Source organism: Nematolebias whitei, chromosome 4, assembly GCF_014905685.2.
Source record: "Nematolebias whitei isolate Nwh7 chromosome 4, NemWhi1, whole genome shotgun sequence".
Lineage (NCBI taxonomy): Eukaryota > Metazoa > Chordata > Actinopteri > Cyprinodontiformes > Rivulidae > Nematolebias > Nematolebias whitei.
This window is the reverse complement of record NC_056501.1, coordinates 32,080,089-32,098,303: the sequence shown is the minus strand read 5'-3', so window position 1 is coordinate 32,098,303 and position 18,215 is coordinate 32,080,089. Positions and strand designations below refer to the sequence as shown.

The following is an 18,215-nucleotide window of genomic DNA, read 5'->3' as shown; positions in this document are numbered from 1 at the left end:
ATACATACATACATACATACATACATACATACATACATACATACATACATACAGTACATACAGTACACACATACATACATACACACATATTCTTTTTTCCCTTTCTGGGTTGTGGGGCAGCTGGTGCCAATGTCCAGCAATTACTGTGTGAGAGACGAAGTAAACCCTCAACAGGTTGCAAATCCCGTCCAAACATACAAATCAATATTTTTCTTTTGATAACACAAGAACCTTGAGTTGCTAAAGTTTGTGATTATGTTTGACTGCAGTTTGCTTGGTACCATTGTTTTTTCTAGCAGCAGAGCCTTTTTTGAGCATTGTTGCTAGCTGCATGGTTGCCAGGGAGCAAGAAAAAAAAACACATTAAATAAGGTGTTATGATTGGCTAAGATGTCATCCCTTGTATAGTAGCCCTTCTTAAAGGTAAAGTTCAAATTATTTTGGTTGGGGTCATGTGAAGCCGTTATGTTAAGTCCTTATCTTACCTGCAGTAGACAGCAGTTAAAGTGAGCTTAACTTGGAGAATCAGGGAAAAAATGTCATGGTGAAGTCAGGATGATAACTAGAAACACAGGGCCAGATTTAAACTATATAAAAAAACAAAGATTTTGTATGCGTTCAAATGAAACTAAAGTGTTTAGATTTCAGTGTTTTGGTAAGTCAAGGCCACAGTGCCCCAGAAAAATATTACCAACCATTTGAAAACATTGTAAAGATAATGTCTGTTCAAGAGTGCAATCTCATGTCCTACTATTGTCATAGAAGCAACTAGGAAAATATAAGTACCTGTATAATAATTGTTACTCTCAGGTAAAGCAATCTAGAATGGAAGATTACCCAATCCAAATGAAACTGTATTATGTTTTTTTAAAACACATTTTCCAGCTGTAAATCCTTGAGTCCCTTATTTAATTATGACACCTGCAGATGGTAGGTTATGGATTTTACATTACAACTGACTCAAATAGTTAAGCAGACTGGGAAGGCTTATGTCTCATTTTGCAACAGGTCTTAAAGAATATTTAGCAAAAAAGTCAAAACATGTTAAATTAAGTGATGTGGTGTACACTGATAGAAAATTTTAAAAAAGGTTCATAAAATTGAGAAGATACATCTCTAATCACCAAGTGCAATTACATATAACAGGTAATATTGCAATGTGCTACTGCTTAGCTTAGGTTTATATGTAGATCACATTAAAATACCCAAATGCAAGTCTTGTGTGAATAATCCTTTCTTTTCTTTTTAACCAATCTTGGTTAAATGTAGATTTAAGGACACAGCTGCTCTGCTTGCATCACTGATCACATGCTTATGGATGTAGAAGTTTACTACAAAGGATTTGCTCAGACAAAAGTTAAATTTAGTAATTTAGTAAACTCTCAAAACCTTCAGATTTGATTATATTCTAGATGTATTTTCAAAATTCCCACATGGACACTTTTACACTTGGATGAGCTCCATGCTGATGTAAAAGCAGCATGAAGGGATTCCAGTTCTAACTTATCAGCTTGTGGGAGACTTGCACTCTTGCAAAGTGTGATATTGCTCTATGTATCAAACTGACATTTGCTTTTTTACATCTCATCAGCAGAGTTGAACACTGTCTCACAACTGATCTAAAGACGTTAAGGCAGAGTTAGACTAGTTACAAGTTGAAGGTGATTGAGGGTGGGTTAAGATTTTAGTCATTGTTTTCAGTTTAAAACCAACAAATACCATTAGAATTGACAAAAAATAGAGTTGTATGAGTGCCAGGAGTGATAAAATGTTTCTTTAAAGAAAACGTGAGGTAGCAAAATTATACCTTCATTTAAAAAAATGGAGAAGGGAGTTGCTCTACGTGCACATTGATAAGTTACTTATGGGTCTACAAGTTTATAATACTGCATTTACTTGAACTGTTATTGGTTTTATAAACTTTAATTTGTTCTACTGTTAGCTTGACTCGTATTTGAAATTTTCTCTCTGATTTTTCAAACTAAAATCAGTCCGACTGTTGTCTGCTGCAGGTAAGAAAATGTCTACTCAAAAGTCTTCTACAAGACTTTCTTTGACTGGTCCAAACTATACTTTTAAGACAAAAAAGTGTTTATATTTTGAGTTGAACCAGAACGGCTTTTTCTTACATTTTTAGTTTTAATGCTTCTCCAAAACACCAAATGGCTGTGTCCAAATTCACACTGTCAGATACAGGACTGCATCAACCTTACATCTAATGCTTCTATAGCATTTATGAACATATTAGTCAATTAGGATGTCAAAAAATGTTGTACTTTCACTATATTTTGTATATAAAGGGACAGCTAAATGACCAAAAACAAGCACTCGTTTATAAAAACTCATCAGAACATTTCAATACTCGGTTCATTTGCCTCCAGTCAGAAACAGTAATAACCTTTACCTCATGTCCTTTACCATTTCCTTCTAGCAATCTAAATCAGCCATGTCTTACACTTATGCATGAATCTCTTATGGGAGGGAGAAAGGAATGATGACACCCAAAGACACTGTTTTCCACTGCATCTCAAAAAGCTACTAACAAACTTGTCACAGTGATTTCCTTTTCAATAAATGAGGCAGCGGGATGTGACGCTCTTTATGTCTGCCCACAGAAGATAGAGGCAAAAAACAGGGCTGACTGATAAAACAATACGTACACACACCCAGTGCGACGCACCGTGGAGATATGACCTGACATTTCTCACTCAGCGGTGTTGTACCGACACGAAGTGAGGACGGGACAAAATAACCCGGCAAGAGATTATGAATATGAAATGCTTTATACTGAGTCCTGCTCCAGGTATTAATGAACTTATTCTCGTTCAAGTTACACCGTTGGTTCTTGCCCTCCAACAAATCGCTGCATCAGTAAAGCTGTGCATTATGAATACAAATAATGCAATCTAAACCGTGGCAGCAGCTAAATTAACAGGCATTTCAACCCGATTGGCATTTTATTATGTCTCAACCACAGGGTGATGAGGGAAAGTCAAGAAAAGGACTTCGGAATAAAAAACAGGCGCCATCTTGATATGGACGCTGGAGAGGCAGAGCAGCTTTTAGAGCTCAACAAGAGAATTCAAATCAAAGGTTTTATCTTTAATTATTACCATTCCCTGCATCAGGGGACCACTCATGATGCTGCATTAACAGTCAGGCTGGGATAGATTGTCCCCAAGTATTGAGCTCGAAGAACAAAGGCAGTTAGCAGTGATTGCCTGTTAAATGGAGTTGCCATTTAAAGCAGCCAAATACTTATGAAGCACCCGGACAGGACAATCCATAGCGAGCATTGATTGGCTTGCTTGGGCAGGCCAGAAGAAGGCTCCTCTCTCTTTAATGTCAGGACCCAGTCAATACTCCCCCCATACTAAGTAGAATAAAGTGGGATATCAGAAACTATTAAGCCCACCCTCCTCAGTAATGTAGTTGGACTCTGATGAAATCCCCTTAAAAAGGAGACACAATTGCCTTGGGTTATGGGTCAGCACACACGCTCTTGTTTGGTATGCAGTGTCTGTGGGCTTGGATAGTTGGGCGTATGTGACTATGTGAGGCTGAAAAGAAGAAGATAGTGAGAAAAGGCAGGCAGATATAGAGAAAGAAAATGAGAACAAAGAGGAGAGAAGAAACTAAGCAAGACATTGTTGTGAAAAGTTTCACCGTTCTCTCTCCATCCCCTCTGCGCCCAACTTGGTCTGTTCTAAAGGTCATCAAGAAAAGGTTACTGCTATAAATCCACGCTCACATCTCTTAGATGGACTGAATCACTTCTAAAATAAATGTCCACTCATCTACTCCTCTTATTCCTAACAAGCTACCTAAGAAATTAAAGAGGACTTTGTTTCACATTTATAGCCAGACTGCCTGTGCACTTTCCTCGGACTTCCTCTTTATTCTTCCCCTCTCCCGCTCTGTGTCTTGCTCCCTCTTTAACCCTGCAATTTACCTTTTCTCTGGGCTAGCTCTTCATAAAACAATGAGAGCTATTCCATTAAGCGTAGAGGGTGAGAGGACACTCTCGATGGTGCTCCAGGGACCTGTACTGTCAGGCAATCTGTGCTGCTCCATGCAGTCCGACTGAGGTTCAGCTGCGAGACTATCTAATAAGCATTCTTGCTGAGCGTTTGATGCAAGTCATGCCAGACCTGCAGTCCTCTTTCTTGGCCTTGATTTCTTAACCTTAACTGTTACTCTGTCTATCCTTGAGCAATCTGAACCTGAATTGTAACGTGGCCAGGACGAGCTTTAACGTAAAGATTAAAAGTGGATTTAATGCTCACTGAGACACATACATGCACACATAATGGATTTATTAGCCACTCTACTATGGCTGTGACTGTTGCCACAAACCCAGACGTAAACGCACACACTCACTTAAAAGTGCTGCATTTTTTTGGTGCCACATTAATGCCTTGCATCAGTGGCCTATGAAATTTACCAATTACCTCGAAAAGTTCTTCATGACTTTTATTGTTTTCTCCTTGTGTGAAACAACTGTGTTTATGTGGGACATGACTGGAATACCTGAGTGCCTTTTCAGGTTTCACACGGGACATATTGATGAGAAAACACACATGCACTGCTACACATCCACAGCACAGCCCCTCACTCAGCACTTTGGATACCACAGTGGTGGCTCTACAGTAACCCCACAACACATCAAGGCTCAATGACAGCTAAGCCCTGCTGCGGTGCACTGTAAGGAATAGGTTGTGGTGGGGGTAGTGCACCGCATGTAGGGAGTCATCATTGAGGCAGAAGCCCTGGTCTACTACGAACAGAAAGCACCACAGAGTCTACAGAGCCAAGCCAGGCCAAAACCCACAGATGCAGAAGCTAGTTTCTACCACCACAGTCTAAGAAACAAAACACCAGAGTCAAGATACGGTACCTGCTTTGTCAACCATGCTCCCATGGTCTGCAGTGGGAGAAAATGTGCAGAAGGTAAATATCGGGGAGAGTCATTTAGTTTGTTTAGTAAGAAATGCAAGCATCATGCAGAGCTGAAATGAGTAACAGGCAGGTTTGTGATAAGCTAACACTGAGAATATCTGGCTGCTAGTGAAGTGTGATTTGCGCCAAGCTGAAGCCTGACAACTCTTTCATCTCGGGCTGATTCTTCAGTCAAAGCTGCCCTACTTTCTGATGGGGGAAATGGGGAGATCATAAACTGTTATTCCCCCGTGCATATGTTTGTGTTGGTGTGCGTGCATGTAGGTGTATGTGTGCTTGGTGTTTTGTTTGGGTTGTGTATCAGGCTGCAATCACAGTGCCTCTGGTGACAAGAAGAGGAGACTTTGCGTCTCACGGCACTGCAAAGAGAATCAAAGGCGTCTGGCACTCATCCATCCAAAGTGACAGTGATGTCAATATGAGACAGTGATTGACTGACAAGACACATGCACGCACACACGCACACAAAGACAAATAATTTAAATTATTTCTTGATCACTGTGAATTAAAAAGTTTTGTCTTTCATAGCATGACTTTGGTGTTTCAAAGGCCATAAAAGAGGTAAAACTCCTGGGGTGTTCAGATGAAGCAACTAAATCCTGCTTTTTTGTAATCCTCCCATTCTCACGTCTTTGAAGCTTCTTTGCTTACCTCACCCACCGTCTATGTCAGCCCACTTCTCCACTTCCCTGTAGCATTGTTTTTAGCCCCCTTTCACCTCTCATTCCCAAATTAACAGAGCAAACAGGAGCTGCTGTTTGAGTCTGACTGGGTGCTGATGTTTCTGTTCTCAAACACCTGTCAGCGCAGAGAGACACCAGACAGACTGGCTGCAGCTGGGTCTTACCAATGGTGCAGTGCTCTCCGTTCCAGCCCTGATGGCACTGACATTTGCCATCCTTGCATGTCCCGTGTTTGATGCAGAGTGGGTTGCACACACGCTGGTCGCAGGCTGCGCCGGTCCAGCCTTCCTCACAACGACAGGCTCCGCCCATACACACCCCATGGGTTCCACAGTCCACCGAGCAAACCTCTGGAAGTAGCAACACAAACTTGAGTCACAAACATTTTAAAAAGTAATGATTTACAAAGTATAATAAAAATGCATTTTATCCTGCTGCCTAGAAAAGTAGGAAAAATGTAATTGTTTTTGTCTATCTGTCTGTTTGCAAAATATCTCACAAACATCTGGACCAATTTTAACCAAAGTCTTAAATCACAGAAAACTTACTTTAGACATTTGTTTAAAATGCCATGCAAGGCAGTGGGCAAGATGTAGACGGTCAAGAAAGCCTAGTTTTATATTTGTAATGTTTTAGTTTTAGAACTTGTTTTAGAACAGCAAAATGTTTAAACACACTAGCTAGTTCAAAATAGTTTGAAACCGTTGCATAAAACATGTAGTTGGTATGAATAAAAAGATTAAACACTTCCAGTTTTAGATGTCAGTAGATATTAGGAAAGGAAGTCTGAGATCATCATCATTGTATGTCCTCATACAATGGTGAAATTAGTTATCTGCATTTAACCCATCGCACCTGGGATAAACACAGGTGGAGCTGTGGGCAGCGATGTAAGTGCCCGGGGAGCATTTAGGGATTGGGTGTCTTGCTCAGAGACACCATGGCATGTGGCAATGACTGGGAGTCGAACAGTGACTTTCTGGTCCCAGGTCGTCTGCCCTACCTCTACCCCATCTTGGCCCCCATTATCAGTTGTTAAAACCCCCAGCAGATATAGTAGTATACAATATATATAGTGTACATAAGTTGAAATTTAAATAAATTAATTAAATGTCAGTAAAATCCTATGTGAAACAGTGGTGATACGCAGATAGTAGTGGGCAAGTAATCATGAAAAAAAACTAGTTGGATTTTTTTTAGGCATCTTTTATTTCAGAGAGAGAGAGAGTGAATGGTTGTTTGTCTCATTTGTCTCTATGTGTCCCTATGATGGACTGAAGACTTGTCCAGGGTGACCCTCTCACACAGTGGGCACCAGTGACCCACATGAACCGGAAAGGAAGAACAAGATAAAGATAATGGATGGATGGATCTTTGGTTTCATTTCTTCTGCATCTACCAGTGGAAGAACTTCAAAACCTTTCTTGCCAAGTACAAAAATAGAATCTTTTAAGAGGCAAAACAATCTAATTTACATTACAAAAACCAACAGTTTCCATCCTGCACCTTAATTATAAAGAGGTGATGGTAATTTTATGAAGACAGTTTTATTTTTCTGAGTCACTGCTTGGGAGGCTCAGATGCTGTGAGGCGGAGACGGTACATGTAGTGAGATGTGACAAAACTGCTTGTGCACTCAGGCACCCCAGTGTGCAGGCATCGACGCTCGTGGAGGAATCATGCTGGTTTAGACAGTGTTTCACCTTTTCTTTAAAAAAACCCCCAAAAACGTAGGCATTACTTTTCTCATGAAAAACGCTGAAGTGCTACTCATGAGCAAGAAAGTAAAATGTGACGATGAAGACAACTGCTTCAACTTTAGAGAGTCAACAGCTTTATTTTAAGAAATAATTGAGCTTTTAAACTTTCTTACTGTTTTTTTTTTCACTTCTAGATTGTTTCATATTGAATCTCACTGCATTTGACCATCTTTTCTTTCAACAGTGACATTCTGCCCCATTATCCACAAAGCAAACCCACCTCCTACATTCACATTTATTGTACTCCAAGAGTTAAAGAAATCCAACACAACAGTCATTGGACAGCCTCTTAGATTAGCATCTTTATGAAGTTTGACCAAATGTTAAATGTTGGAAAAAATAACCATTTCAGTTTGCGTGGGATTTAGCGTCTGCAAGTATTGTTCATGCGTTTCCTCCTAAATGTTTGCTCCACTGCTTTTGTACAGTTTTTGCTTGCCCACTTTAGATTTGGAGCAGTACCCTGAAAAAAAAAAAAAAAAAAACGCTATCAAAGCCACGTCGTTACTTACAGTAAAAAAATAAAAAAAAACTTTCCACATTTTGTTCCAGCACGTTCCAATTTGGCTCCAACAATGTAACAGTTGCTGATTCCTATTTTGAAGCATGTTTGAATTTTTTTGTGGATTTCATCCAAATCCAATTTGAAAAACCAGAACAGCATGAAGCAAAATGGCTAACGAATAGTCAAGTATCCTGGGACCACAAAATAACTCGGGACAACTGTTCGTAGGTGTTTTGTTCTACGACTTTGACCCTTCCTCATCCCTCAGAGCATTTGTCTTTTTTGCAGTCTCTGAGTGTTGTGCATTTACCCATGGAGCAGTCGGGCCCCATCCAGTTGGGGTCACAGCTGCACAGGCCGGTGTCTGGTATGAAGGCGCCATGGCCATGGCACTGGTCCGGGCACTGAGCCCTGGGGAGCTCACAGTGGAGTCCTCCCCAGCCGGGCTTACAGTGGCACTCCCCATTTACACAGATGCCATTGTTGGAACAAGTCGGGTCCAGGCAATCCACTGCATCAAGAAAGAGACACAGACGTTGGAAAAATAAAAAAATAAATCCACAGAGTTTGACAGAAACTTGCCAATATCACATCAGAGTTGGTTATTGCTGCCGTGGGCAAAGTCTTTGTGTTCATTTACCTGTACAGTTAGCAAAATATCTCATGAACCAGTGGACAGATATGAATGAAACAACAACTTTTGGAGTCAAGATGGCTGCCACAGTTAAGTGAGCTATAGCAAACACAAAAAATGGCTTCAACTCAGTCAATTTGACAAATACTGAGCTAAAATTTTAATTGTTTGTAACGAAGAGTCATCCTCAACCATAACTTAAGTGCTGTCTTTTCTCTAACATTTGTGCTTAAAACTTTACCTTTGATCACTGTCTGTTAGCAAAATATTCCTTATAATATCAAAAATATTTTATTGAAACTCAAAACGCAATCTTTAGATGTACATCTACAACTAACTGATTGGCATATGAAGTACAGTAGTCCCTCGCTACCTTGCGGTTCGTTTATCGTGGACTCGCTCTATCGCGGTTTTTCAAAATAAAATTAGACATGACACACAACTGGTTGGTTGATAGATGAGCCGCACGATCGGCATGGAATTTTTATTTAAAATAAGTTATTTTAAATTATTTAGCACCTCCTGCACATTTGTGCAGCTCATACTGCTGCAAGATAAACCTCCTGTTGCAGCTGATCAGCTGATCTCCGTACAGAGTGGAGAAGTGGGCGTGGCCAAGAACACTTGCAGGTGGCTGAAAGCAGTGGAGGTAGAGAGAGGGAAATCATGACATTCTGTGCTCTTTTACAGCGTTTAGAGTTTAGAAGCAGTGTTTAGAATATTGCAAGAGTGTGAGAAGAGTTTTAAACACCTATATATAAATACTAAAATAAACTACTACTTACTACTTGTACTACTATTCCTACTTCGCGGTTTTTCACTTATCGCGGGTCTTCAGGGTATGGATCCCCTGCGATAAACGAGGGACTACCGTAAACCCTAGACAACATGGCTGCTACAGCTAATTTATCTTTGCTAATACAAAAATAACTGTAACTTACTTAAAATTGCAGAATGTAGCTACAGCAGCCATCTTGAATTAAAACTCTGTCATGAAAGGTGGCAGGCAATATGCATACCTTAAAAGAATGCTAGGCTATTTAAGGATTTATTTAAATGAGATATGAATGAGGACAGTGTTTAATTCATTTTTTATGTGAATGATGAAAGACATAAAGTCATTACTGATGCAGTTAAAACACATAGTAAATAATAGCTGGGCGTTTAATTGGAGCGCAGGATTTCTTTCTCTCTGAGAAAAAAGGCCCAGTAGCCCCACAGACACGTTATTCATTGTGAGCTTTTGGCTTCAGCTATGAGCGAGCGGATGTGTTTCTGCGTATCTTCGTGCGTGCCAATACATGGGAGAGAATCTGACACTGTCAGTCTGCCAGGGTGACAGGCAGCTGTGAGTCTGAGCTGTGAGTGAAAACCAATTTGACAAATTACCTCCTCTCGGCAGTGCGCCCACCCATCCACCCCTCTTCAGGCCTGCTGTCATTGCTCTGTCCCGATCACATTAACTTTTTCCATTCCCTCCCCGTCCTGGTGTTTGTGACACCCTTCCCCCCTCTCCCTCTTTTCCCCCCTTGTGCCACCCCAGGCAAGAATGACCACCCCCCTACTCTTTTTGCACACATAGTAATAAAAGCACACATGTAACCCTGGCCCTCCGTTTCTGTTTGCCTCACGGATCACAGTTATTGATTTTCATGTCGCTGGCACTTCAGGTAAATTGTTTGAGGGACTCTGCTGTGATGAATATCTGATCTGAGACCAGAGAAGGAGGAGGGGGGAAATGGATGGGAAGGCGATGGAGAGGTAAAAAAAAAAAAAATGAGGTGGAGAGGAGAAAGTGCTGACCTTGTTCTGAGGCCTTGTGTTTTAACTCCTGTCTTTAGATTTCTTTCTTTCCTTTTGTCTTCTCATCTCTTTATCTTCACCCTTGGCTAAGCCACCTTTCTTCTCTCCTTCTTTCCCCAGTTCTTGCTTACCTAATGACTCACCTTCTGACTCCCCAACCCTCACTACTCTTTTTTTTCTCCCTCTTCCTTTCTGATGACGGAGAATGCACCCAGCAGATCCTTCTTAACAAGATCAATAGAAGCAAATTCAGCTCTTAATAAAATCTCTGATGTGTTCGGCTGCAGTATCATACTTCATCTGTATATATGGAGGGATCGGACACTCACTCAGCATAACATTATGCCACGATGATCAGTCTATATTACTGTAAGTTGGAGATAGAGTTAAAAAAATGCATAATTTTTTTAGATCTCTGTCTCGCTTTTGCCTATTTGCCATGTGTTTCTACAGTGAGATACACGGCTGTAAGGAATTATAACATAACCTTTTTACATATCTGAAACATGCGTAGCATTATCTCCAGAAAAAAACATGTTGCCATGGATTTATTGGTGCTGACAAAAAAAAAAAAAAATCTGTGGACTGACTTGGAAACATCACGTATCTTTCACATTTACACCTTAACAAACAAATAAACATTGTGTCAGGGACTTTTGTGCATGAAAGACATGGGCGTTACTTGTCAGAGTTGTGTATCAACAGCGTAGCGTTTTGTGTGTTAGAGCATATGCAGCATGATAAACGTACCAACAACACCTACATGTCATTTTTTGGTATTGGTTTGCACGCTGTCTGGTCACATGATGCATGCTTATATAAAACCCAACACTTTCCAATCGTCCTTCATTACACAAACATGGCCATGAAGGAAATTGATGTGCACATTGCTGTTGTGGGTTTGGCTAAGACATTTCTTGAAAATGAGAACAGAAAACAAATTGCTAAACTGAGATCTGCCAGAGTACAGCAACAGAGAGCACTAACAAAAAGAAGAAGACCAAGAAGATGGTGGCTGAGACCATGGCTAGATGATGACAGAAGTACAGTAGTCCCTCGTTACTTCACAGCTCAACTTTTGCAGAATCGTTTTTTTGCAGTTTTTCCAAGTAAGATTGTACAGGACAAAAAAAGAAAAAGATTTGTACACAACACATGATTGTCAACTTTAATATTACTCACTTGATTGGGAACAGGATACAGTAAAAAGTAAAAAAAAACAACAACTTCAAACAGGTGCCGCCATTGTGTAGTTTTCTCTCAATAAGCCTATACTGTATCACTAGTCTAAAAGACTACATTACCCAGAAGCCAACAGTGCTTCCGGACGCTGCTTTCTGCTGAGATGGAGGGAAAGTTTTGATCCGATCCACAAAAGTTTTGTCCTTATTCAAAGTGACTTTGGCACTCAGTGGATGCAGAGAATCGTACGGAACAGATAAGGAACTGGACCAGGACTATTTCCAGCCTCATCGGTAAATCTGAGTGCTGCTTGCCGGTAGGGGTTGAACGAGTATATAATTTTTAAACTCGACATTAACATAATAAAACCCGAGCAGAACTCGAGTATTTGATGACGTCATAGATCTCAAGATACAAAAATAAATAAATAAATAAATAAATTAAACCGCAATAAAAGGTAATTATTTACAAAAAAAAAGCCCAACAAAACATTGGGAGCGTATATTATGCTCCTACCATTTATCATACTGCAAATAAGTCACAGGAAAAACTAAACTATTAGTTATTATTATTAAACTGCAAACGTGAAGAAACATGAAGCACGTCAGAAACGAAACTTAAAACAGTGGATGGGCGGTGGATTGGATCCGGTGTTACATCATACTCTGTGACCTGCAACAGTGCAACACCGCCCCCTACGGTCATACGGTGGTCACATAATATGACATCACTACGGTTACTCGACATTAGATTTTTAACCTCGATAGAGGTCCTAGCAATTGATGTGTAGATTACTCGAGTACTCTGTTAATGCCTTACTTGCCGGCCCATGAGGCCTCTCGAGCTGGGAGATGCTGCTTGGAGGTTTTCTCCGGAGCTCAACTGGGCTTTTTATCATTGGATTCTTCTGGATTGTTTGGACTCTGGTTTTGTGCTGGCTCTCTGAAGACCCAGCTTTCTCTAAAAGCGTCTTGGTGCTCAACGGCTGCAGAGAGCTGATCAGAACCGGACCAGAACCGAACCAAGGCTGGTGACTGAGTACCCATATAAAATTTTGCAGTACCGGTAGCTACTGTGCAGCACATATATGTATGTTGTTGAAATTACTTAGGTTTAAGAGTTTAGAACATTGTGAGCTTTGTCACTGCAAGGTAGGTCTGCCAAACCGGAAGCAAGCTGCTGTTCTGCAGAGCTGGTGAGTAAAATTTTGCAGTACTGTACAGTACATATACATATATAGTTAATAATAAAAAATATATAGCCTCGCTACTTTGTGGTTTTTCACTTATTGTGGGGATGTCTGGAACGTAACCCCTGTGATAAACGAGGGACTACTGTATAGATTTCACCCATTAATACAGGCTTACAGTAAGGTTTTGACAAGAGGATGGTTGACACAGAAATGGTAAGAACAAAATTCTTCACAGTGGTTATTTCTTGTCAATGCACTGTAGCATGCACCATGCTAACAGTTGTAACCTGTAACTTTCCTACTCTTCAATCCAATTCATACGCAGTATACATAGCATCACAAACTTTACATGAACACCATTCAAGCCACACTTTATGTCCTCAAATTCTGACCCCAAAACAGAGAATTTTGAAATACACCAACATACGTGGCAGAATATGAAACAGAGTAAAGTACCAATAGTTTTCACTCTGCCATCCTTGATTATAGCAAAGCCACAAGAGCACCAGCTCTCACCTTCTGCACAGTTTTGTCCTTTGTAGCCGATGGAGCACACACAGTTTCCATCGGTGCAGGTGCCGTGGCCGCTGCAGAGTGGGTCTATGCATTGTGTGGCAGGAATGTCACACTCTGGCCCTTTCCAGCCGCTGTAACACACACAGGAGCCCTTGTCGTACTGGCCATTGCCGCTGCACAACACTGGGCAAGCAGCTGGATGGAAAAGGGAAATAAAGAACAGTAAGGAATTTAAAAAAAAAAAGAGTTATTAGTTGTTTTTATTTTGTTGGTTTGCAGAGCAATGGTAAAACCTTCATGCATTCCCACCTGATCACACTGGAATGAGAATAAAGTGATTAAGAGAGTGGAGAGTGCCAATGACATAAAGTGTAATTAAAGGTAGATGTATCTAATCTACTCATCAAAGATGTCTTTCCCAGGTGAGCGCAGAGCCAGGGAGTCGTTAGCTCAAGGAGCTGCCATTCAACATCAGTCAGCTTGTCACAACTTCACCTAAAGCCATGTTGCTGCTTGTTAATCCTCTTTACCTTTTACAGCAAATACCCTCACCACCTCTCAGAAAGGATAAAAAAAAGCCTCCCCCACCCCCCAAAAACATCTACCTTCCTTATATCCTTGCTTTTCTCTGACAATTAGGTAGCGGAAACATCTTTTCTGACCAAATTTGTAAACAACGATCACCTTTGGAGCAGTCCATTCCGTGGAATCCTGGGAAGCAGTGGCACACACCAGAATTGCACTCTCCGTTGCCATGGCAATTGCGCGGGCACTCTTGCACTGAATCTGTGAAGATGATGAAGTCAGACAGAAAGGAAGAGGGGAGTGTTTAGAGCGTTTGACGGCGAGCATCAAAGCGGTGTGTGAAATCATCGGCACCGTTCATTCTTTAAGATACAACAAATTGAAGGCGCTCTGAGCCTCTCGGCTGCACAGACATCAAAAGCGAACGCGCTCCTCTGGGACTCCACACATTTCGTTTCAGTGTTTTTCTTTAGTCTGTTCTGTGGTGGGAATGCACTTTATTTCTTTTTCCAAGAAAGTAATTGTCTTAGAAGCTCTAACTAAAAATGCAGCCAAGTTTTCAAAACACTGACAGTTTTTTTTGTATTACAGTATTTATTTGTATCTGTGCAAGATTGAGACAAATTGTTCACATTATTGATGAGGTCACCTGGAAAACGACAGACATTGAACAGGCTTGAGTTGCAGCCGCAGGGCCAACCAAGAATGTTGAAAGCCCTTCTGCTGAAGCTCCTACATCTAAAATACCAGCTAAGCAGAGATTCTTTAAATAAAAATAATAATTTTTCACAATGTAGATGCAAATTTCTGGTAGAAGCGTAAATAAAATTTCAAATGGCTAATGCACATGCACCAATTTGCTTAACCTTCATTTTGTATATCTGGATTAAAAAGTATTGGTTTTCCTGATGGGGAAAAAAGTGTTGAGACATCACCACAGTTTAGATTCATGCAGTGAACTGAACTCAGCTTCTTCTGTGGCTCCTAACAGAAGTTATTTGTTGTTTTGGAAAGATCTTTGGGTGGAAATGCATCTTAAAACACTAGTTCAAATCTTTAGAGGTGAATAATATGTTATCTGTTGTAAATAGGTCATTTAACAAAAGTTTATAAAAAAAACATATATATAAATATATACTGTATGTTAGGGATGCACAATATTGGATTTTTGACCGATATCCTTGCCGATATGCCGATATGTTAAAACTTATTTGATCAACAACCAATACCAATATTTTATATACGTTCCTTTGTCAGAACATAGACCTCTTATTTAGGTTTATTTGCTACACAAATTGTGCAACAGCTGTAAGAGCTGGTGACATATATTCAGTGACAGCCATAAGATATGCATAGCACTTTAACTTACATTAAATGAAAAGTGTTAAATGTTATTTATTAGCATTAGTCACCTGCGATGTTGTCTCACTTGTGGAGGCTTGTTCCAGGTTCCTAGCTGCAGTGTGGGATCCTCTGCACTCCTGTGCCTTTTTAAGTTCAAAATCTATCCACTGTGCTGTAAAACGGGGCCAACACTTGATGTCTGTAGTAAAACTCACCCAAGTGCCATCAGCTATTAGTTTCTCAATGACGTCGGAAATGACGGCTTGTAATTCGAGTAAGGCTACGTCAGAAAAATATCTCCGACTGGGGACGATAAAGCGAGGCTCGACGTAGTCCAAAAATCTTCGGAATCTGACATCCTCAATGAAAAAAACCTTCCACACCGCCGACATTTTGAATTTTCCTCTCTGTCGTGTGTTTAGGTAGGCGCGCGTGACATCATCATGTTGTGCTGCCGCTGCAGACCCCTGGTCACTGGGTTGTTGCACAAAAACAGTGCCTTTTATATCGGTGAGTTATTTTAATGGAATGGCCAATGTACGATATTGAACTTTAACGCTAATATCGGCCGATACCATGCTGATAATATCGTGCATCCCTAGTATATGTATATATATATATATATATATATATATATCCTGGGTTGTCTGCTTTATTTAGTCTAGCTGTTAGCTTGTCAGTTTGGTCTGAATTAAAAAAAAAAAAAACAGGTTGTTCACAGAGCTGTCTTCAGCAGGTAAGATACTATTTGTTCATAATATTCCACAGGTTCATTGTTCAAAAAACCTTATCTACTGCTTTAAAATGAATCTTCCTGAAAACCTCCTTTGATTTTTCTTCCACATCCTGGCCTCTCTGCTTGTTTACTCCTCATGTCTGCCTGGACCAGGGTCATTAATATTTTGTCAAGGTACGGCTGTTTGGCACAGCAGGGCAGATTTAGCTGGACTCAGTGTGTGTGTGTGTGTGTGTGTGTGTGTGTGTGTGTGGGCATTACAGGACTTCAGCTGCCTTTTAGTGCCTCTTAACCCACTTACAAGAAGAGAACCAATTGGTGGGAAGTCCCAGAGTTGATGCTAATCACAGGGATGCATTTTGGACTTTTACCCATCATCTCACCCTCCTCTCCAAATGCTTTTTCCAATTTCCACTTTTCTAATGCTTCTCAGCCTTTTCATACTGCCTCCTTTTGTAACACTTCCCTTCCTCTCTGTCCACAGCTTTTTATTCCTAAATCTGAACCCCTTGTCTCCCTCTTACCCTAATGCCACCCTCTCTCTTTCACTCCTCTCCTAAACTCCTCCTCTACCCCTCCTTCATTCCACTTCACTGGATTCTGGTTTTACCCCTGCCATTATGTCTTTCCTCCTCCTCCTCCTCCTCTCAATACGAGCTCTAATTCTGTCCATCTCTCTTCTCCTCCTGTAGAAAAGAAGCTCTACTCGCTCTATGGGCAGTGATGGATTCTTTCACTCGGCTTGACTCTTTCTATCAAGGTCCTTTGTTCCCACTCATAGCTCATACGACATAATTTGGTGCTCAGTTTTAGGCTCCTTTTTATAGTGTTGTCGCAGTTTCATTTGGACGTGCTCTCATCACTTATCAGAATTCATTTTTTCATGCTTACACAATCACGACAGAGTCTAAAACATTTTATTTTTAAAACTGTGTTTAGGTTTTCAGTGCATATGTTGGATAAACGAGGGCGTCCAGCTACGTTTTGGCAAACACAATTATCTCAGATCACCAAGTGCTCCTGGTTATATGACAGTGCTGCTTTAGTTGTATTGTTGTTGTGTTTTATACATTGTAAATGTGTGAAATCACATCAACACTGGAGGCTTTGCATGAAATATTACCACCAGCATCACTGGCTAAACAATCCTTTAATCCTCGTCTTTAACCAGCCACTAAATTCAAGGTTTGAGTCACATTTGAGCTTTAAAACTGCTGTCACAAGTTGCATCTCCATCCCCCCGTCATACGACAGTAAAATGTTGACTCCGCCTCTCACCCATAACATTCGTGCTGAAGGAAACCATCTCTCTCTCACGCCCATCATTGTAGAAGGCCAGGTGCCAGGCACCAGCGTCCAGGTACTGGACAAACACCGCCTCATTGAGGACCACGGTCTGGATGCTCCTCCTCTCCCTCGGAGACTCCACCACGCTCCACTTCTCCTTCCCATCGAGGCGCTCCATGTAATCATACTGGATGAGGTGTGGACAAAGTTTAGTTCAGGTTGTAATGCAATGGCTTGATGAGCATTAACTCATCAGTTTGATCAGACATAAACTATATTTTTTAAAACTGAGGCTGTTCAAAGAGTTATTTACAACATGTAAGATAATAATATTTTATAGCATTAAAAGTAAAAATGAATCATATTTCTCCCACACATTATAGTGAATTCTATAAGAATAAAGCACTGAAGCTGTTTTTTAAAGAACATACATTGAATAAGTTGGGTGAACAAAACTACTTTACTCCAGTGGATTCCCAAAGAAACGGGTTTATTTGTTAAATTAACTGATGCACTTGGAGTATTTTTTTTACTGGTATATCTAACTCATTGATTTGCAAAGGATATTAAATTCATCAAATACATACAGAAATAACATTTATTAGTATATCAAAGAGAATTAATTTGACCCACCCATTTAAAATGAATCAAACTCAGATTTAGCAAACAAAAACTGAATCAGTTCAGAAATATTTTGTTGACCAAGATCATTTATCTTGAAGTAAATAACATAAACGGCTTCATAGTGCAAGAAGCAACAAATAATTTAACAGTACCGTATTTTTTGAACTATAAGGCGCACTTAAAATCCTTTAATCTTCTCAAAAATCGACAATGAGCCTTTTAATCCAGTGCGTCCTGATGTGTTAATTCTGGTTGTGCTTACTGACCTCAAACTGATTTTATGTGGTTATTGTGAATGAGATGAATAAAGTTTGACTTATCTGACTGTTTTGTTTCGCTTAATGCGCGTTCTAGGCCGAAAAATACGGTATGCATTTTTCTTTTAATATTCCTTAAATGATCCATTTTAAGTGTGTGTATATATATATATATATATATATATATATTCCAGGACATCCTTGTAAA

General features: G+C 40.2%; 1 protein-coding gene across 1 annotated transcript in view; it reads right to left on the bottom strand.

Moving 5' to 3' along the window:
• Positions 1-18,215, bottom strand: part of tenm2a (teneurin transmembrane protein 2a) — a 272,924-nt gene that overhangs the window by 49,738 nt on the left and 204,971 nt on the right. The window contains exons 10-15 of the mRNA XM_037675395.1: positions 17,118-17,313; positions 13,919-14,020; positions 13,235-13,429; positions 8,218-8,418; positions 5,807-5,992; positions 4,898-4,924 (exon numbers count right to left, since the gene is read on the bottom strand). Coding sequence (XP_037531323.1) covers positions 4,898-4,924; positions 5,807-5,992; positions 8,218-8,418; positions 13,235-13,429; positions 13,919-14,020; positions 17,118-17,313 — 907 coding nt within the window. The remainder of the gene's footprint in view (positions 1-4,897; positions 4,925-5,806; positions 5,993-8,217; positions 8,419-13,234; positions 13,430-13,918; positions 14,021-17,117; positions 17,314-18,215) is intronic.